The sequence below is a fragment of the Leptodactylus fuscus genome, chromosome 1, assembly GCF_031893055.1.
Source record: "Leptodactylus fuscus isolate aLepFus1 chromosome 1, aLepFus1.hap2, whole genome shotgun sequence".
Lineage (NCBI taxonomy): Eukaryota > Metazoa > Chordata > Amphibia > Anura > Leptodactylidae > Leptodactylus > Leptodactylus fuscus.
Window position 1 is genome coordinate 294,868,755 of NC_134265.1, and position 22,657 is coordinate 294,891,411.

Below are 22,657 nucleotides of genomic sequence, written 5' to 3' on the forward strand. Positions count from 1 at the left end.
GAGCCTAACGTTATAATGTGTCTACTAAAGCAGTGTATGTCCTCCCAGTACATACACTAGACTTGTCCATAAGACCCCTTTCACTTGACCAGTGGCTAGAGTACCCAGATGTGGCCAGAACAGATGATCTGTGCGGAGTCAAGGTGTCTGCCACCTATGGATAGGTCATTGGAAGGAGAAATAAATTTAGGGCCAGACAACCCCTTTTGTTAGGAAAGGCCAAATATGATGTAAGTTCATATCTTACATTAACAAGGACATTGCTAGTAGTGTAACTTTTCAGTTGCTACTTATTTCCTTGTGCTGCGCTCTCCTATGTTACAAAACTGAATGCACTTGGTCATCTCCACCCTCTATAAAAGGTAGAAATCCAGAAATCCACATAAATGTCATCATAAATAGATGATTACAGGTATACTATTGATCCAAGTCGTACGGTTACTGTACAAGGTAATCCTAAGACCTATCTATATCTTATTGTGGCACCTGAATCAGTGATACATATTATGACACGTTGTACTCTGAACCCATTTGGCCAGAACTGCCACATGGACAATATAGTCATAGTTGGGCACACAACCATACTAATCATATTTGTAGATAATGATTACCGTATTTTTTGGACTATGACACGCACTGGACTATAAGACACACCTAGGTTTTAGATAATAAATATTTAATATATGGGAGTTGTAATTTTGCAACAGCTGCAAGGCCACATTGACAGGTGACCCTGCAGCTGTACGGGGATGCATGGAGCGTTTTTTTTTTTTTTTTTTTTGCGGGGTTGGGTGTACTTTTTATTTATACCACTTTGGGAAATGTCTAATTGCTTAGATTACCTTTTGTTTAAATCAGAGGCAAAACGTCGAAAAAAACCACAGCGGTTTGGCAATTTTGATGTTCGCCGTACAGGAAAAATATCAGTAGACCGAGCACTTTCAGACACAGTGATACCCCATGTGTATGTGTGTCACAGTAATGTTCTACTTTTTTATGTATTCTAGAGAAAGGAGGTGATTTAGATGTTTTGTTTTTTATTTATTTTTTTCAAAAACTTTTTTTTTTTTTAATATTTACTATTTTATTAGCCCCCGCCTTGGGAGCTTGAACCTGCAATCATTTGATTACAAGTCCTATAGATGGCAATAGAAGTGTATTGCCGTCTATGGGAGATTCTATACATTACTATTGCGGATGGAGCAGCCGCAATAGTAATATTGCTACGACAGGCCTGGGAACTTTCAGTAGGCTCCCGGGTGTAATACGACAGGTCGGCTCCTGCAACCTTGCCACGCAGGAGCCGGCCTGCAACTTTAAAGGAATGGGACCGTTCCTGATTTTAAACTTTGGGGGGAACTTTATGCCCACGATCAGAGAATACTGTGATCGTGGGCATTAGGTGTCTTCGCTGTACGTTACAACAGAGACCCGGTTGCTGTGGCAACCTCTCTGAAGTAGAGCGGCCGCCATTATCCTTATTGACCCGGCATCCACTGTAACAGAACAGCGGATGCCGGGGAGGGTTTTAGCTGCTAGGGTCTTCAGCATCGCCACACTCCTGCCGCTGCAGGAGCGTGGTGATGCTTGCGATTCCGCTCCTCCACCCCCCTTATAGTCCACCTTTGGACTATAAGAAGCAACCCCATTTTCCTCACAAATTTGGGGGGGGGGAAGTGCGTCTTCTAGTCCGAAAAATGTGGCATATTGCTAGGATTTTATAGGAGGAGTTCCACTTAGTATGTGTTTATGTAGGCATCCTATTCCTTTATATATTCCTTTGGGCAGCACGGTGGCTCAGTGGTTAGCACTACAGCCTTGCAGCGCTGGAGTCCTGGGTTTGAATCCTACCAAGAACAACATCTGTAAGGAGTTTGTATGTTCTCCCTGTGCGTACTGATAGGGAATGTAGATTGTGAGCCCTATATGGGACCGTGGAATATGATGGCGCTATACAAGTAAGCATAATAAATAAATGAATAAAATAAATATATGCATTCACCCAGCCTACACTACTTGTATATATGTTTCCTATTCCATATTTAGAAGTATGTTATTAATCTTTGCATTTATTTTATTACATACAGATTAAAACCATTTTAAGCGGCTTCATCATCAGAGGTTATTTGGGAAAGTGGACTTTAATGATCAAAACCATCACCCTGGTACTTGCTGTGGCTTCAGGCCTAAGCTTGGGGAAGGAAGGACCTTTGGTACATGTAGCTTGTTGCTGTGGAAATATATTTTCCTACCTCTTTCCTAAGTACAGCACAAACGAAGCAAAAAAAAGGGAGGTGAGTCATGTACTATAAACTATGGCAACAGGTATTTTTGGCTCTTGACAGGATTTATTCACATTTTCCAGGGCTTGGTAAGACTTTCTATCTGCTATAGTTCTGGGACTGTGCTCTGAATTTACGCAGGTGTTGGGAATATTCTACATAGTAATACAGGCTAAATATTAACTTCTCAGATTTTTAATAGCAGGGTTCAGCAACCTTCGGCACTCCAGATACTGTGAAACTACAACTCCCAACATGCTCCATTCACTTCCATGGGAGTTCCAAGAACAGCAGAGCAAGTATTGCATGCTGGGAGTTGTAGTTTTACAATAGCTGGAGTGTCAAAGTGTCTCTGTAATGGATCAGTTAATAAAGGTTTATATGATTAAATCCTTGTGACTTCTACCCGTGCATACATATAAATACTCCCCCATGGCTGACTACACCGCCCTAGTACAGACTGTTGTTTTATTTGCTGTATATTATCACATAGCGTATTTACATTGTTTGTCTTGTAGGTTCTTTCAGCAGCGTCAGCAGCCGGTGTCTCTGTAGCGTTTGGGGCTCCTATCGGTGGAGTCCTTTTTAGTTTGGAAGAGGTGAGACATTTCAGATTATTTTGTAGCCCTTATTAAATCGATGTAAAAGAGAGAATAAACTAAAACCGCAGTAGATTTTCTCTCTTATGTATTTTGTCTACATAATGAAAATGAAAATTAAACCCTAATATACTGTATGTACCAAAAATGTCACCTATATTATGTACAACTAGTCCGGCCTAAAGCAAGCCAATAGCTACATTGAGCAACACATTATCCTGGTTTAGAATCGAATCTGGTTGTCAAGGGGTTAATCGCCATATTATAAATATAAAAGTGTGAATGAGGCCAAGCCACCAGCTGTTATAATTCCACATTTTTATCCATTACTCTGAGGCTTGTCTGCAATAACAAGCTTATCAGAGGGACTCAGTGGGGGTAACGTGTACTAGTAAGTAACTGCAGACTACCATGGAAAATTCCCTAGAATGGATTAGAGCCAAGTCCCAATTGTATGCCGGTGCTATGTGGTTGTATCTCCATATGTAGATTCTGTAAACAGAAGGGTAACATTGTATTTAGGTTTGGTATGGTCTCCATTTTGTCACACGACGACTTGTCTCTTAATTTTCTCATCTAGGTCAGTTACTACTTTCCATTGAAGACCTTGTGGAGATCTTTCTTTGCTGCTTTAGTGGCCGCTTTCATTTTAAGGTCGATTAACCCATTCGGAAACAGCCGTCTTGTGCTTTTTTATGTGGAATATCACACCCCTTGGTACCTATTTGAGCTTATCCCTTTTATTCTGCTCGGTGTCTTTGGTGGACTTTGGGGAGCCTTTTTCATCCGTGCAAACATTGCCTGGTGCCGGCGTCGCAAGACGACAAAATTTGGAAAGTACCCAGTCCTTGAGGTTATTGTGGTGGCTGCTATCACTGCAGTCATTGCCTTTCCAAATCCATATACACGGTTTAATACCAGTCAGCTGATTAAAGAACTGTTCACAGACTGCGGACCCCTGGAATCCTCCTCACTATGTGACTACAAAAATGACATGAATGGGAGCAAGATTGTGGACGACATCCCAGACCGGCCTGCTGGAACTGGGGTATACTCAGCCATATGGCAGCTATGCTTGGCGCTTGTCTTCAAGATCGTTATGACTGTGTTTACATTTGGCATCAAGGTAATTCACTTAAGAAAGCCCGCCATGACTCGGCTGTTCTTTTCTAGTTATGTGTTTTAAAGAGCCTTTAGTTATATTTTAGAACTTGTATATACAGCGGTTTCCTATTCTTCTGTTATATGTGGGAGAACAAGCACTGGAACGTTTAATATTCTGTCTGCCCCTCCAAATGAAAGAAACCCAATGGCTATATCCTATATCTGCTATCAGTGGGTCTTGTGTGCAGGCTGGGGCACTACTCAAGTATTGCCCCATTCAAGCTGCTCCTTGCCATAGGAAGGAACCTCCATCTTTGATATTGGTGCTGTCCGAGTAGTCGGACACCCACCTCTAGTGGATGGGTGATAAATATTAAGGATTCTTGTGTTTATATACTTTCTTGAGAGTGGATGGTAGTTTATATTACTGAGAGGTTCTTTCATGTATGTTTCCTGTTTCATGTTTCAGCTTTGGTCGTAGCCAATCCCATCACTCCTACTGCCTTAATGTATCTTAATCGCAGAACAGGAGTCTGTTATTGAGCATCACATGATCATGCCTTTCATGCTGCTCCTCATGAACATCTAGTGGTCACTTCATAGGTCAGACCCTCTGAATAGCTGGACAAGCACTACATTAAAGAAGAAAAGGCCTTTGTTCACACTAGCATCACAGTCCGTTTTAGTTTTTATTCTTGTACTGGAATGTAGGGCTGGGCAATACATCAAATGCACTACATTAATTTGCCACTTCAGAGAAGCACATTGTGAAAACTGCTGGTGCAGAAGGAGACTTTTATTTAGCAAAAAAAAAAAAAATGGTATTGTGAAAAGTGATTTCTGTCACCTCCATGTAGCTTTTTTAATGTTCTCTCACTTCTCACTATTGCATCTCTAAGGTGACTTGTGTTTGCCATTTGCTTGCAGGTGCCCTCAGGATTGTTTATCCCAAGCATGGCCATAGGGGCAATTGCAGGAAGAATTGTTGGCATTGCTGTGGAACAGCTGGCATATTACCACCATGACTGGTTTATATTCAAGCAGTGGTGTGAGGTGGGAGCAGACTGTATCACTCCTGGACTGTACGCCATGGTTGGAGCAGCAGCTTGTTTGGGTAAGTAGATTCCGCTTCCCCCTGCCAAGTGACAAAAAAATGTTGATTTGCTCCTGATCACAATTCAATGATGGTGAAAGAAGGAAGAAGCTGTAGTCCAGTTACTGAGCTGCTCTACACACATACATAAGTTGTATTTATACGTGTATGTTGTTTGTATTTATTTATCAAATCCTTTCTAGCAGTTTATTGTTCTCCGTGTGCGATCATTTGTATCCTGAAAGGTTATCTTTTAGGTTAACTCATTAAAGGATTCTATTATTGGGTTAACTCATTTTTAACTAAACATATATTTGCTTAGCCTTTAGAAAGGCTATTCCAGACATACCTTTAATTTGTTAATTCTCCCAGCTGTTTCTGAATTAGGCTGCTTTTATAATATGCTAATTAGCCAGCACGGAGCACTTGGGAAGTCACTGAGCACTGTGTGTTGTGTGTACACAGGGGGAGGTGAGAGCAGGGGAGGCTGCTGCTGATGACTCAGCTTTCCCGTTCTGTGCCCCCGGTGAAGAGCTATCTGTGCTGCTACCGTTACTCTTCATTGTCAGAAGGTCGTGTCTGAAAGTCAGTCAGGAACACCCTTCTTCACAGTAGCGTCTGTAGCACTGTACTGTGAGAGGAGGCGTTCCTTACTGCTCATTGATGACTCTGAATGGTGATGTGTGTGTGTCTATATGTGTGTGTGTCTATATGTGTGTGTGTCTATATGTGTGTGTCTATATGTGTCTGCCTATATGTGTGTGTGCCTATATGTGTGTCTGTCTATATGTGTGTGTCTGTGTGTCTATATGTGTGTGTGTCTATATGTGTGTGTGTCTATATGTGTGTGTGTCTATATGTGTGTCTATATGTATGTGTGTCTGTCTGTCTGTCTATGTGTCTGTCTATATGTGTCTATCTATCTGTATGTGTGTGTCTCAGCAACCTAGAGGCAGAGATGGAAGGGGAATGTTATACTAGGGCAGAGATGACAGATGGAGGGGGGGGGGGACATGAAATGGGGAAAATAAAGGGGGATATGAAACTGAGGGAGAAATGGAGGGAGGGGGGGGACATGAAACTGGGGGTTGATGAAGAGGGCACTTAGACTGGGGGGGACATTAAACCATGGAGGTAGCTGGAGGGGGACCTGTCTGCCTCTAGTTGCCCCCAGTTTAATGTCACCCTCCAGCTACCCCTACGGTTTAATGTCTGCTTCCCGATTTTAATGTCCCCCTCTAGTTGCCCCCAGTTTCATGTCCCGCTCCAGCTGTCAATTTATTGCCCTCCTCCAACTACCCCCACTGTTTAATGTCCCCCTCCAGCTGCTTCAGTTTCGTGTCCCCTCTAGTTTCCACCAGTTTATACTGAGGCACCAGGAGGGGGACGTAATACTGTGGGGCAGTTGGAAGGGAACATTACAATGTGGGGGCATTTAATGTACGGGTGACTGTAGGAGGATTATACTTTGTGGGGGCACATGGAAAGATGATTGGGAATGGGCGGAGTCAACGTAGAAGTGGGTGGAGCTAAATTTGCCGTGACACGGCCCTCTAGCATAGTTTCAATTTCTTATGCGGCCCCATGGGAAAATTAATTGCCCACCCCTGTCTTTAAGGGTCTCTTGCTCAATATGTAAGTGTGTAACAAGTGCTCTAATGTTTGGACCCTCAGAACTGACACTGTTGACTGTGTTGGGAGGGGTGATGTTATGTCTTTATTACATGTGGAGTCTGTTATTCACAGGTCTAGTAATGCTGTATTTGTACCTACTGTGATTCATACATTGTACCTCAAACATTATTACTTTTATCTCTGTTATTTTTATTTGTGCTTTTTTTGTGTCTGAAAATTGGAGTGGTTTTCTCTAAGAAGTATCTGATTTAGAAAAAAAATAAATAATATCCTACAAATTGTTAGGGGCAGTTACTAAACTTGCATCTGTAATAGTAGTGACTTGTCCAAGAATATTGCTTTAGACGTCCTGGCCCTCATAGAATACACTATTATCATGAAGCTGTGGAGTCCTAAACTACAATGTAAAGATATTCCATTCTGCACATATTGGTATAGGATAAAACCGTGACTTCCATTTAGTTAATCCCAGTGCTAATCCTTATTAGAGTAATCCCTGAAATAAGAATGCCATTGCTGTATTTGCACACATGCCCTTACTCAAGGCAGTGTATAAAGTGACAATTGTTTTGTCCTATAACATATATGTATGATTATTTTTAGCCACGAACAATCATCTCAATCGAAACTGAACAATTGGCTTGTTATTGCTGTATGTCTAAAGGGGCTATCCAGAATTTTAAAATAGATGGTTTAATCCTTCGGACAGCCCATCTATATTAGATTACTGTATTTTCCGGCGAATAAGACTACTTTTTAACACCTGAAAATTTTCTCCAAAGTCGGGGGTCGTCTTATACGCCGGGTCTAGTCTCCAGGACTATCAGAGCGCATCCCTCTGGCCCTTGTATCCCATTACTAGAGGCGTCCTGAAAGCCTGGGGGATGGCAAAAGGAGAGCAGCGCTGTGCTGAGAAAAACAAACCTCCTTCAACTGTCTGGCCTGTCCCTCCTTCCCTCCTGTGTCGCTTCATTGCAGGAGCGAGATCTGAGGGGCAGGGAAGGAGGGGTGGGCCAGACGGGTGAAGGAGGCGTGTTTTCAAGTTTGCTTAGAAAACCACGCCTCCTTCTCCCGTCTGGTCCGCCCCTTTTTCTCTTCTTGCATAGCTTCTCTGCAGGAGTGAGATCTGAAATGAGATTTGATCCTATTTCTTTCTATTGTATTTCTTCTGACATCCATCACATTAGTTTAGACCCTGAATGCCTCCTAACATCAGAATGAAAAATACAGCATGTTGTGGGTGTCTCTTTCCACCCATGGATGCCAAACCTGTGCACAAAGTGCATGAAACTATTTTAATTAAAACAGGGCATGAGAAGTCCAGTTTTACAGTGCTATTAGCATGTACAGCTGATGGCACCAAACTGAGACCAATGATTATTTTCTTATACGGCAAGTATATCCCAAAGTCCATATTTTAACTGGAAAAGTCGGGGGTCGTCTTATACGCCGGAAAATACGGTAGTAGGGGTTCAACACTCTGCATAAGCACTGCAGCACCATACTTATATCAGATCAGCTGAATGCATAGAGTTAATGTGGTTGTGCTGTTAAGGACACATACCCTATCCACAGGATAGGGATAAGTGACAGATCAGTGGGGGTCTGACCGTAGGGTCCCCAGCGATCAGGAGAACAGGGGACCAAAAGTTCCCATGAAGTCTAGTTGTGAATTGGGAGCCAATTCACTGTTATGGGGCTGCTTTGACTGCAAACTCCATCATTGCCGGCCACCCTATAACCGTGAATGGAGTGTCAGGCTGGTATTTTCAGTGACCAATATGCTAATTAGGCTGTGTACTGTCATGTGAGCAGCACCAGGCTGTCTACCCACAGGGTGCTGGGGCTAATAAATGGATGATCAGGACTAATAAGGGGCTATAAAAACAAAAATGTCAGCTGGAATCAGTGGAGCAGTGCCTATTGAAGGATGCAAAGAATGAAAGATGATGGAGGTGAAAGGTCCTCCCTGATCTAATATGGGTGACTTATCCTATGCTTATACCATTTGTTATTAGTCTGGATAACCCCTCTGAGTATCTTGCAGACCCTTGATGGTACAGCACACTAGAATAATTTGGTGACTATGCATAGATCTTGATATTTTGTGTTCACTGTTTTAGTCCAATAGAATAACTTCTGCAGAAATCTGAATGTAAAAGTTGTCAGCAGTGCTTGGGTGGTAGTAGGAGGTGAGAAATGTAGTCTTGTGTGACGTAACACAGAATGCTTTGTTTTTTGTTTAGGTGGTGTTACCAGGATGACCGTGTCCCTCGTTGTTATTGTATTTGAACTGACGGGAGGTCTGGAGTATATCGTGCCATTGATGGCGGCTGTAATGACCAGTAAGTGGGTAGGAGATGCCTTTGGGCGTGAAGGCATCTATGAATCTCACATACGGCTTAACGGATATCCATTTTTGGACGCAAAAGAGGAATTCACACACACAACCCTGGCGCGCGATGTGATGAGGCCGAGGAGAAGTGACCCGCCATTAGCAGTCCTCACACAAGATAACATGACTGTTGATGACATTGAAAGCTTGATCAATGAAACGAGCTACAATGGTTTCCCTGTCATCATGTCTAAAGAATCGCAACGACTTGTTGGGTTTGCTCTAAGAAGAGATTTAACGCTAGCAATAGGTAAGTAACAGGTTCTTTTTTACTATACACCATTTTCACATTAATGGTCGTACTCGAGCCATGTCACATCCCTACCCCTGGAATTTGTGGCCCCTTTATAGTTATTTAATCGATACCATCTACATGGGGCATTGGGTATTAAGCTTGTCATTTTGGGCTGGGGAAAGACTGTTTTAATAAGAAATTCTGTGTTTGTTTTTTTGTTTTAACCTTTTTAGAAAATGCAAGAAAGAAACAGGAAGGTATTGTTGGTAGTTCCCGTGTTTGCTTCGCCCAGCACACCCCATCTCTTCCTGCTGAAAGCCCCCGACCCCTTAAACTCCGCAGCATCCTGGATATGAGCCCATTTACTGTGACTGACCATACACCAATGGAGATAGTGGTGGATATATTCCGCAAGCTGGGGCTCAGGCAGTGCCTTGTCACACACAACGGGTGAGTTTTACTTTATTGTAAAGGCTGTTATTAGACTGATGGCTGACAAGCTGGATGGCAGGCTCTCTTGCATTTATCACCAGTCAGATCCCTCTTAATGGAAATCTTCTCCGAGACCTCATAGCATTGTGCTTTGGTAGGTGCCATTCAAGAAAGTGAACGTGTGATGCCTTCCAACCTGAAAATGATGTGATATGTGATTCCCTTCACCAGTCTAGCTCAGACGCTCAGTAACTACCATACGGCATGCACTTCTGAATAGCATCTGCCAGGTGACAATAGCATCATCTTCTCGATGCCCCTTTTCTAATGGAGGCAGATTCACTTTCATCTAGTTTATGTAAATGTTAAATATTTCATGCAGCTATTTACAGTGGAATAATTGTTTAGCATCTTTAGGAAAACCATCATTATGGAGCATAAACCTCATGTTTTATCCCAGGATAGGGTCATTGCCAGCTGCCAAATCCTTACAGAGGTGTTAGGGTATCTCCCAACAGGTAACAAACACCGTGCTTCTCTTTAGTACATGTAAATGGAGCGTTGGTCATGAGGTTCCATGGTTAATACAATTAGGAGTCCCAATACAGTTTGGCAGTATGCCCCTGTTCACACAGCTAGATCTGACCAATGATGAGCTCTACCTTGCTTAGTCAGGACTGACAGTTTTTACAACAATCAGCTGATAATGGACCTGTGGAAAGGGCTTTTTAGGCTTTGGGGTGTAGGAGGCCGGTGAAATTCTCCTGGAGATTCACATAGAATGAAGCAACAGCTTGCATTGTCTCCAAAAGATGAATGCCTAGTACATAAAGGCTGTAAGACTTGCAATGTGTTTTATATATAGCTGAAAGAGACCATGTCCTCTGACCTGTCTAATATAGTAAATATTTGTATATTTTATGAAATTACTGGAGAATCTTTTCTTGTAACGCGGTATTGATTCTCCCAGAAAGCGTGCCAATAAATTGACAACTTCGTGTGATCATGGTTAGGGGATCCTAAGGGGTTTAATGACGGGGAGAATACAAGTATTTACATATATATATGGAGATGGCAGGTTCTCTTCAAAGGGTTTTGTGATTTATTTATAATGCATGCCCTATTGTAAATTTGAAGTCTATTGCTAGTGACTGTAGACTTCTATGGTCTTATAAAACATGTTTGCTACTGACCTGAGACATCAGAGGTGAGCGGACTATAAATATTCTTAGAACTTAGAAGCCTGTTCTCTGGTAATGAGCAAGCAAAGCTTCTGAAAATAAAACAAGAACCGTATGTATATATGATACTTAAAGGAGTGATCCACTTTCTTAGTAAGAGTAGATACTGCAGTACTGTCACATTGAAGTCTACGGGGCAGTGTTGGAGCACCTACACTCATCACTACGGTTTGTACTGTAAGTGTATAGCTGATCTGTGTTGGGCCCCCACTGATAGAATATTGCTAGCCTATCCTAAGGATAAGCCATCAATTGTAGAAAGTGGATAACCCCTTTAAACTATTTGTTATACTACAGTAGTGTGCAAAGGTTTTAGGTAGGTGTGAAAAAAATGCTACAAAATAAGAATGCTTTCAATAACAGAAGAATAGAAGTAAGCACTGATAATCTGTGGATGTACGAGGACTGGATGGAAGCCATATCATCATTTCCAAGATTCCTCCTCCAAATGGTGATCACACCAAATATCAATGTAGTTTTTCTCTTTTGTTCATTCTCTTCATTGTGTTAATTGACAAAAATAAACTATTACCACTTCTATTTTTGGAAGCATTCTTACTTTACAGCATTTTCCCACAGCTTCCTGCTTTTTTGCACAGCGCTGTTTTATTATGCTGTAAGTACATAAAACCAGAAAATCCCCTATAAAATATATTTTAATATGTGTAAGAACCTTGTGTGTGTTTTTATCCATTGGACAAATAGTATATAGGGTGCATTACGTTCAGTCGAAGCTTGGCTATTGAACAGGGTTGTGGAGTCAGAAAGCCAAACTTTCAACTTTGGACCTTCTATTTTCCACCTTCCAGCTCTGACTTCTTTATAAATGATTATTTTTGTGATAAATTACCATCTATAGCACAAAGCCTTAGAAACAGACAGTTCTCACCGGTCATGTAGATTATTTTCGTGTAGGGACCTTAGAATGATAGAGCATTTACTGAATAACTTCTACTATATTAATAATCCATTGTATTTTGAAGCCAGAGTTGGAGATGGATCACAAAAGATCTCCGGTTCTCCAACTCCACAGCCCTGCGGTTGGTGACAGATAGTCTTGTAGTCCATAGTTGATACCCTGTAAAAGCTTCTTGTTTTCGTCTGCATGGACACTTCAGTTTTATTCTTTCATCTGGAGTCTTTATAAACCAAAATTGTAATGCATCCAAGTCCAGAGGAGAAAGTAAACCTGAAAAGGAACCCTTATTGGTTAGTAAGCATAGATGAAGGGACAAAACCCTAGAAGGCAGGTGTGCATGCGGCTTTATTAAGACTTCTCTAGTCCTCTTCCAGTTTCTGATCTGAGCAGATGACTTGTTGCTTTGGCGCTAGCCTTTACTATGAGGACATTGTGGCCCATTACTAATGGCCTGCCGTCTCTGCTTCATTGCTTGCACTGTTGGATTTAATCCATAATATAATAACAGCTGTGATATGTGATTGTGTGCATGCAAGTAATACCGCCACACTGTGCATTATTAATAGTGTCTCCTCTTCTGCTTGCTACCACACTTATTTTCTTTTGTGCTTATTTTCTGAAGACATTCAGGCCAGGGATATGAAGTACTGAGATTATAGGTATAGCTTTATCTGTCCATTCTCAATGATAGCTAAAGAATCAATAAGTTGTTGTATACGACGACCTATAGTAAGGCTGGGCTATTAATGGGAAAATAACAAATCCAAAGTCAGGTCACATAATTGATGGAAATTTTCTGACATTAATTTGCATCCATGCTATCCTGTCTCACACTGCCATTGGCTATAGGATTCGTCACTAACTGAATGTTATCCAATCAGGATTGAGATATAGACGGTAGGGCAGGTAAAAACAGTAAGTCATGTCCTAAAATAATTGTCCCTTTAATTGGAGTCCAGGAAAAAATGGACTCCAATTAAGGGACAACTCCAATTTTTTTGTTTTTTTAGGTCCTAGTCATCCAGCCCTAATATATAGTACACATCACATGCTTTCTTGTATGTGGTGCATTTAGTGCCAGATGTCATAATAATAGAGATGAGCGAACACTGTTCGGATCAGCCGATCCGAACAGCACGCTCCCATAGAAATGAATGGAAGCACCTGTGACGCTGACTTTGCCGGCGGCCGGCTGGCGTCACAGGTGTTTCCATTCATTTCTATGGGTGTGTGCTGTTCGGATCGGCTGATCCGAACAGTGTTCGCTCATCTCTACATAATAAGTGATGTTGTGTATTACATGTCCATAATTTACATGGTCATTGTTGTGGAGATCAAATTTGGCATAGAAATTGTTAAAGAAATTCATAAACGTTTTGGAATATTTTCTTTCCTAGTCAAATTTAATAGTAAAGTTCTCCAAGACTTGAATATTAAATGTTGTGTCCTTGGTATAGGCCACCCATCCCAGCTCCAACTCTGCACCGTCACTGATCAGCTTACTGAAGAGGCCTTGCGGTACCAACCATTTTGTAGTGTCTGGGTGTGGTACAGTATTTAGCTCACCCCATTCGCTTGTATGGGATAGAGCCGCAGTAAGCTGCATACCAGGTAGACCCACTTCAAAATGGAAGGTGCTGTGCCTGGTCAACAAAAGAAAAAGCCCTTGCACTTGGTTGAGTGCCTTAACCCCTTCAAGCAGCTGATCTGGTCTGATATTAATGACCCATCCTATGAATAGGCCATCAGTATTAGAGTCCTGGAAAGCCCATTGGGCTCTGGTTTGGCTTCACTTGGCATGCCCCTCTGACCTCTCTGCTATTCTAACATGTCTTCTCATTACAGTACTTTCTACAATTTCCTATACCGCTAGATAAACCCAAAATGCAGCTTTTATTCTTGCTCATATGACTACATGACATAATGTATATGCCTGACTAATGTTTTACCTTCACTCTTCTTCATGATTTCTATGAATATTAATGGGCAGCCCTGGGTTACTTTAGCGCACCAGATGTCTGATTTTGTATTTCTTTGACTTCTATGTAAGCCGCTAGCTGTATGTCAGCCATTTCACCCATTACCCCATAACATTGTCATTATTTTATGTTGCTCCATTCTTTTTGTTTTCTCCATTTGTAGTTCAAACTCAGTTATTAGCATAACATGATCTGTTTCAGGACTGTCTTGGGGATCATCACAAAGAAGAACATATTAGAACATCTCGAACATCTAAAGCAGCACGTGGAACCTTTGGTGATTAGTCAAAGCGCCTGTAACTTGTAGTCACTTCTTAGAAGGCAGGAAGCATGAAATTTGTCATCTGTTCACACACATCACCAGGTCAACTGAAGAGCACATTGCTCCAGCTGATGGCAGCCCCTGCACTGCTGTCTAGGTTACAGGTTATCCTGCAGGCAGGAGAAACTTCTGCTGAGCATTTCCTATTCACTGTGACTTATGATTAGCAAAGCAACTTAGTAAGCACCAGCTCCTCCACAGCCACCGTCATGCTTAGTCCCTGTCTGAGACGTCTCTAAAATCCTAGCTAGAAATGCTCATTCTAGGTTATTCGGCCTCAATGGACGGTGGCATCTTGTTACTTGCTGTTAGTTTTTTTTACATAGTGCCTACAAGCCCTTACTGAAAGTGAGCCTGAAGTTTCCTTTCTAGCATAGTGCTATATATGTTACACATGTGATCATTCCAGAGCGCTTTATTAGAATTCTGGCTCTGTAATGCTAGGAACAATATTCCAGTATTGTATGTCTTACACACTCCTACCTGTGTGTGAAGTCCTGTATTTATGCCATTAATTTTCAATAAATCAGATGAATGGATAAAAACCTTGTAATAGTTAAGCAAATGGCAAGTCTGCAGGCTAGACCTGACAACATGCAAGGAATATGTGTACGCACACACCCAGGCAAGCCATGACGGTAAAGTAGGGATCACATGTTTTTTGGTTTGCAAGTGGGCAGCACTTACAGCTTAGACTGACCGCTTATTTACATTGAGTTTCTGCCCTTTAAAGCGTACCTACTGTTTTACTGAAATCACTATGGCAGTGTAGGCAGCTGTAGATGGCGTGTCTGGACTTTGTGATCTTTACTACCCCTCTGCATGACTTTAAAGAAAAATGAGTTTTCTCTCTCTCCATGCCTATGTAGTAGGTACCCTCTTCTGGTGTAGTGCCAGTGCTGTGCCCGCTACTCCAGTGACCACCACAGCTCAAACCAGCTATTCCCACAGACAAAACTGCAGCTGCACGCCGCTCTTTCCCCTCTCCTCCCTGTTTTCTGTTTACTATATTACTACAGATGGATCGTTTGGGGCCTGTGGAGGTGTCTGGACATTTACAAGAGCCTACAGGCAGGGACAGGGAGGAAGAGGAAGGTGAGGAAGGTGCCACTACCCTAATAAGACCTATTACACATGTACTACTCATTTGTGCAGTAAATGATAACAATAGGTACGCTTTAATGGCCTCTTTCCATCGTCAGATGTCTCACATACATGTATACATATATAAATAATGTCTTTCACCATTCAGACTAATGCAACTGCTATGAAAACTGACTGACTGCCCCTATAAGTTATGTTGTGGCCCCTTATTAGTTACATTATTGTCTTTCTGCCAGATGGCTCACATTATAGAGATCTCTCCAAACCTCATGTAAAGGAGAAGTTCCAGAGTGTTTAGCTGCAGCCTAGGCCAAGCCTACAATACACAATCTAGTCTACCATTTTACCTTTAGGATAGATGTGTTTATCTCAGGCCTCCTTACATCCAAGTACTGTACACTTCACAATCTGCTTGAAGTTCCCTGCCTCAAATGGTGGATACAGTTGGGTACAATTGTACTTGCTTGGTGTGATCTTTTTCCCTCCAATTTCCTTCCCTAAAAACTTGACAGCATGTTTTATAGCAGAAGGAGCTGAGCAGATTAATATGTTTTATAGCTTGAACATGCTTATTCTGGGCTTACAAATCCATTGGGCGATCCTAGTCGGTGACTGACAGCCATCACTGTAAAAGCTGTCATTGAATAACATCGCTCATTTGGACATAAAACATTGAAAGAGCAGGAGTTTTAGTTAAGAATGCTTTCAAAAATAGAAATTTTAGTTTATTTTTCAATCTATCAAGTAATTGGCTGAACTATCAGCATAAAGAACAAGGAGTCCTGGAGGTGATATTCTCCCCACTGAGCCCTGATCTGCACATCATCCAGTCTGTCTTGGATTACATGGAGAAGGATTAGAGCAGGCCTACATCCACACAAGGTCTCCCTACTGAGTTCCTTATAAAACTGTGTACCTAGAAGAACTGATTGTGTGACCGCCCTTTGCCATCCAAATATCAATTATAGTTGTGATTTATTTATAATGTGCGAGGAAAGCCAAACAAACACGGGGAGCACATACAAACTCCTCACTGATGTTGTCCTTGGCAGGATTCGAACCCAGGACTCCAGCGTTACAAGGCTACAGTACTAACCACTGAGTCACTGTGTTGCCTTCATAGAAGTGATTTAGATTTCTCTTTTGGTCACTTTATTTTTGTCAATCAACAAAATTAATCTTTAACACTTGTAGTTTTGAAAGCATTCTTAAATTGCAACATGTTTTTGTACACATGCTTAAAACTTTTGCACAGTACTGCATATCAATCTGCTCCTTTTACTTTATAACATTCTGTGTATAGTTTAGGCTAAATGCAAAAGTGCCACATAGACGATATTCGTGTGCCGTCCGCAACCTCCATGGACTCATACATTTCATATATACGGACAAGAAGGATCTATTCTGAGTTTTGCCTTTGGGCTTAAAGTCCCACACGCAGACCTTTGCTAATACACAGTTGTGTGTATGGGGCCATAAAAAACGTCATTGTGCTAGCCGTGTATATGGGCTTAGACAGGTTCTCTTTAAACACTGAAGAAGCGACTGTTCATGTCACCTCCGCCCCCCTGGTCCTGCTGAGGAAGGGAAACCCCTTTAGTATGTCTTGTCCAGTTGCCTCTACTCCCACAAGACAGAGTTTATTTATTCCTTTATGGTGAAACCCCATTTAATAGCTTCCTGTTGGGGACATGTATAGTTCTAGTGTAAGCAAATGGTATTCCTGCCATCTTGGGAGTTCTCAAATCCCAGATACACATAAGTTTATATTATTCTATATATTGTAAACATCTGCACCAAAGAAAGTGTCACGGCTGATGCATGGGGACTCCAAGAATATCCAAGGTATAGCACTCCTTTCTGTGTTTTTCTCTATATCCAGTATTTCATAGCATTGCATTGTACTAGCGTTGGCATTATCTCCATGATCCCTCACCACATGTGACCTCTGCTACTTCCTGGGGTTATATCTGCTAGTTGTAAAGCCCTGCTCTCCTTCCTGATATAATACATGTAGAGATATAATCAGTGGCCGGACAGCTATCCTAGAGGCTTTGCTGTAGATTTCCGTACGTGAGTGCTCCATGTTAGACTCCGCTGGTTGCTTTGACTATGTTGCAGCTGTAAATCATGTATTCACACTGAGCAGCTGTCACGTGTCCCTGCTTTTTCAGTCTGATTCTAATACAGAAGAATTTCATGCGTCCTCTTACAAGTTGAAATACTAACCAGAATAACAGGGGCATCTGCTCAATATGTTCCGCTTTGTGGTGTTATCCTGGTAGAGAATTCCATTTTCTATTGCTAATTTTCCATATTTACAAATGGCAGGTTCTGTATCTCTGGCCTGGTGATTTACACGCTGTATACTATGTGAGGCTGTCATGTAGCAGTCAGTCTACTGTCCTCTATTCTAGAATATAGAATATTGCTTTACAATGGCAATTAACATTTTAGCCAGCAGACCTTTCATTCCTAAACTTTGTGTAAAATTAAAATTAGGTTTTTTAGGCTCTGTTCACACTAGTGTGACCTATAATCTCCCCTGCCATGTCTGTTTTAGTAAATCTTTGCATTCTTCATGAAATTAATTTGCTTGCAACGTTGTCGCTCCATTCCAGTTATTCCCCCTTGGTGTATGAATCAGACAAGGATCACATCACGCTTCACCAATGTTGTTCATGCATGTGTATAGAAAAAAATGATGGTGCAAATGAATGTCACGCAAGGGGCCTCCACTTTATAGATTTCAGTTTAAATGGCTGTCCATTTTTTTGCAGTAGAGAAAAGCATTGCCGAGATGTTTTTATTTTACATTGAGGTCTATGTAACATGGATACACACAGGTATACTGTACTCGGCATCTGTTTGCACACATTTTTACATATGGATGCATGAACAGCGTAATATCATCACATGAACCTAGCTGTCGATTCCTTTGTACAGTTCTCGGTCCGGTTTTCTAGATTTTTTTTTTCTTCTCAATTATTTACTAAAGCAGACATATCGGGACTGGTCCTCTTTGGGTAAGGCAGGACATTGTTAGAGTACATAAACTTTCAGACGGCTTCTGACTTTCTGGCAGCATGTGTGTCACTCATACGTATTGCAATCTACTTCTCCTTTGTGGAGTCCTGTGCTGATCTGCACTTTCTGTTCCTTGGTACGCTGATCTGTGTGAGTATAGGTTGGCGGTTCTTGAATAGCACTGACATGCTCATACGGGAGGAGGGCCGAGGTTACTCCAGCTATATCCCAGTCTTTATAGCAATTCCTATCCCCAACTCCTTTCAACTGTTGGTATCTCCAATGTTGTCACAGCCAGAACTACAACCCTGATAATACAGGTACTGGAAGTGACCCTCATACTCACAGTGATCAGCAAGCCTACCCCTAGTACTGCTAGCATGAGAGAAACGAGGAACAAAAAGCCAAATTTATTGCAGGATTTCACAGAAACCAGCCAAAATTAGTAATGAATGACGTATATTTATCACATTTATTAATGCTGCTAGAAAGTCAAGTCACTTGAAGGTTTAGGCAGACTGAATGGCAAAACTGCAAGGCCATTATCACTGAACAGTCAATGTGATATGTCAGCTTGTATGGCGATAACATTGTCCCTATGTGGCATTGCCTGCTGCACTTCTACCCAATAAGGTGAAAAGAAAAGGAAACTCTACTCTAGCCATCTTTGTCACTGATTCTTACAGACACCAGTGTGAACAGAACCATGGCAGAATATTTGGGCCAGTACACACTATTGATAATCTAATAGTGTATTCCCAATGACCTGAGTCAGTCTAGATTCCTACCAGACGTGATCTCACTGAGCCATAAGGGAAGCGTCAGATACTGTACCACGATAACACTCACATTACTCACCCTTTTAATGTTCTCTCTCTGTAGATTCTCATTGGTACTTTCTTCATTTTCATGTCTGCACATTCAGGAGGGCATTGAGCTGTTTGTCATCTGAGATACGTTTTTGGTTTTCTGGGCGTGTAAGATACTTTACAATAGCATATATTGATTGTCTATGTGCTGGCCCAATATGGTGTATCAGGCGATAAAGAGCTCAGTTTCTCAGGATAAGTATTTTTCTAGACCTAATACACAGAAAATGAAAACTCTGATCATCTTTTAATCTGCTTGTCATTCGGCAGCAATAAATCAATTGTGCAATTGGTGGTGGTCTGTTATGTCACTCATGGATATGGAATCGTCTTGTCCCTTCTCTTTCCTCTTTCTCAGTGGTTACACTAGCATCTCCTTAAACACAAATTTTCTGTCTCCTTTTCTTCCCCTAACTGTGCGTGTTTCTCTCTTCTCAGGCGCCTCCTTGGCATTATCACAAAAAAAGATATCCTCCGCCATATGGCCCAAATGGCAAACCACGACCCCGAGTCAATAATGTTCAACTGAACGACATTTATGAAGAAGACGGAGAAGAGACTGAAGAGGAGGTCAGCTTACTGAAGGACTCTCTGCCCTGATGGAGTTGTATGGCAGACTGGAAACCAGATAAAGATGTTCTATTGGGCACCTGGCAGATCATATGCTGGGAATATGTTGCCAGTAGAGGGCAGTGTAAGCAAGTGACATAAAGGGCAGGTCTGTTTCAGGAGTGTATGAGACTCCTGTAGTTTCAGAATCGAGCCATCCTTGAAGACGTGCTGCCCTTTTTCTTATTACTGGGGGTAGAAGGTGTTTCTGCTGACATCTGAATACACTTCACTTTTGTACATTCCAGGACAGATGTTCTTTCTTCTTATCTCTCCTCCTTCTGACACTCCTCTCTTATATTCCACGAGGAGCCACGTAATGCAGCAATGTCTCATATTGAGATGTACTGCCATTTTCATGAGTATCATCGACTCCAAAACAAATGTGCCATATAGCGCTTAGCTTGGTACAGAAGTGCTGACACGTGCAGGGGGCAGACCTCTCTTCAGCCGAACAGCTTACAAAAAGTGGATGTGTTTTCTTATTTTATGCTCCGTTCCATGGCGTGAAGTGGTTTTTGCAATTTTACTTTTGTATGCTGGAACCCTTTAATCCACTAATGTTTTGCAGTGTTAAGGCCGTTCTTAGACAGACCCCGCAGTGGATAGAGCCACTTTGACAATGAGCTGTGAAGACTATTTAATTTCTTGTCGTGAAGCCTTTGCACGGTATGACGCTTTAGGAAAATCGTGGGATACCTCCCCAAGTCTCTTCTTACCTTCTGACAACTGTTTATACTGCTCTACCTACAGTACATGATAGTAGAAATCTGATGTTACCGTGTATTTATATTCTGCTTGATGTTCTATCAGTCATATGGAGGAAAACTTGATTCCTTATTGCACTAATTGCACATCTCTAACTTGTGTGGTCCTAGACCTTCCCTTCGAGGAGTCCTCCGTGAGTCTGCTAGACACTGGACGCCAGATAGAAGTAATGTGACAGAAGCCTTGTCCTAAACCCCTAGAACCATATCTCTTATCCTATTGAATTTCTCTTCATTTTGGTCAGTATGCATGAACCATATTTAAAGCACAGCGACACCAACCTCCTCCTGGTAATGCTGAGGCCTGAAAGCGGTAACATACCTCTAAATAAGCAATAACACGTGAGGCCAAAACGAAAGCGGTAATCCTAATGCAACGACTAACCATGGAGCTCCCAGCCAATAAAGATGGCTGTTGATGCTTCACCCTAAGTTTTAATGTATTGCCAGATGTTTCATCTGATTGTGCGTAGTCTAGTCACTGGAACGTAACCCACCACTGGGTTTCCACTTTTAGCTGGTTGACTCATTACAGTCAAGTTTAACAAAAATGGAAAAGTGCATCGGTATTCTGATAAGCCTTAGATCTGTTGGCCTAAGGTACCAACATGCACATTAGGACTGGCCGGCCATCTAATATGTATGAGGTTGTCCTGACCCCTCAGGCAGCATAGAATCGAGCATGTTGGAATTGAACATTCACATGGGAGATAATACGCTGCCAGACGTGTTCGGGATCCAAGGAGGCCATGTGATTCTCCATAATAGGATTCTTTTGAGCCACCGATTTCTGCAAGGATGGTGTCCATAGCATGGATGCAGGTATAGAGGAAGTTACTGTTTGGGCATTGATGGGATTATATAAATCTACCTTCCAAATCAACTGGAAAAGACTATGGAAGTGGAGGTGTTCTGTTTTGTGGAAAATCCAAATAAACTTATTGGGGAAACTGTTCTGTCTTGTCCAGTTTATTATTGTATCTTCATGTGACTTGTGCTCATTTCATCTGATGATAAATCCACTGTCCCCACCAAGTCACTGCTTTCACATTCTGCCATGCACTAGGAAACCACAGCTGGAATCTCTTATGCTTTCTAAATGACACAACACAGGAGCAAAACTAATACAAACAGAAAACTTATGTTCTGCCAGATGTGGCCACAGAACAAATAGGTCATTTCAGGTTAAGTCTAAAGTTACACCAGGGGTCAGCAACCATCGGCACTCCAAGTGCTGTGACATTACCAACTCCCAACATGCTCCATTCACTTCCATAGGTGTTCTAAGAACAGCAGAGCAAGTATGCATGCTGGGAGTTGTAGTTTTACAAAAGCTGGAGAGCTGAAAGTTGCCTACTAGAGATAAGCGAGTAGTATTCGATCAAATACCTCCCTGCCATAGGTATTCGTGGAAGCAGTCAAACACCAAGGGGTTAAATGCATTGACTATTCGATGTGCTTAACCCCTTGGTGGTCAGCCGCTTACACAAATACCTATGGCAGGGAGGTATTCTATCGAATACTACTCGCTTATTTTTACTGCCTACCCCTGAGCTACACAGTGACTTTTGCCATGACTCATGTTGTTGGACTAAAGATCACCATGTAGCCCAGTGACTCCTTCACTAATGTTAGCGAATGGAGTTACATTGTAACTATTTCTAGTCACCAAAAGGTCAAACACCTTTTTGTGACTAGAAGTCTCGGTCACGGCAACTTCTAAGATTAGTAAAGGAGTCGCTGGACTACGCAGTGATCCTTGGTCACAGTGTAGTCTTAGGCCCCATGTAGTGAAACATTTACTTTTTTTTTCCCTTTAACTTTTCAATGAGTTTCTGCTACTAGTTGTCTCCCTTTTAGCTAATTTGCAGTTCACCTCCTGTTGCTAGGGAAGTTCTGTCCATAGGTTCCATTAAAAAGCAAGACTGCTTGACAGTGAGTGGAAGGAGGAAGGGTTTTGTTCTTCACAGCATTCCAGTTTAAATTGCTCTCTGTTCACACTGCTGCTGTTCTGATCTGTCATAGGATCAGAACATTGGACTGAA

The 22,657-nt window shown here is 41.8% G+C and overlaps 1 protein-coding gene across 5 annotated transcripts in view; it reads left to right on the top strand.

Annotated features, from left to right (window-relative positions):
• Positions 1-21,566, top strand: part of CLCN3 (chloride voltage-gated channel 3) — a 51,366-nt gene extending 29,800 nt beyond the window's left edge. For 2 of the 5 annotated variants that reach the window (XM_075258201.1, XM_075258210.1), the window contains 8 exons: positions 2,088-2,294; positions 2,801-2,881; positions 3,462-4,007; positions 4,913-5,099; positions 8,960-9,358; positions 9,577-9,793; positions 14,116-14,191; positions 19,675-21,566. In XM_075258201.1, the coding sequence (XP_075114302.1) occupies positions 2,088-2,294; positions 2,801-2,881; positions 3,462-4,007; positions 4,913-5,099; positions 8,960-9,358; positions 9,577-9,793; positions 14,116-14,191; positions 19,675-19,836 (1,875 nt within the window). In that variant the 3' untranslated portion in view covers positions 19,837-21,566. Of the gene's footprint in view, positions 1-2,087; positions 2,295-2,800; positions 2,882-3,461; positions 4,008-4,912; positions 5,100-8,959; positions 9,359-9,576; positions 9,794-14,115; positions 14,192-15,105; positions 15,194-19,674 lie in introns of those variants that run through there. The other 3 variants (XM_075258220.1, XM_075258239.1, XM_075258230.1) reach the window with 2 other exon arrangements.
• Positions 21,567-22,657: the final 1,091 nt, after the last annotated feature.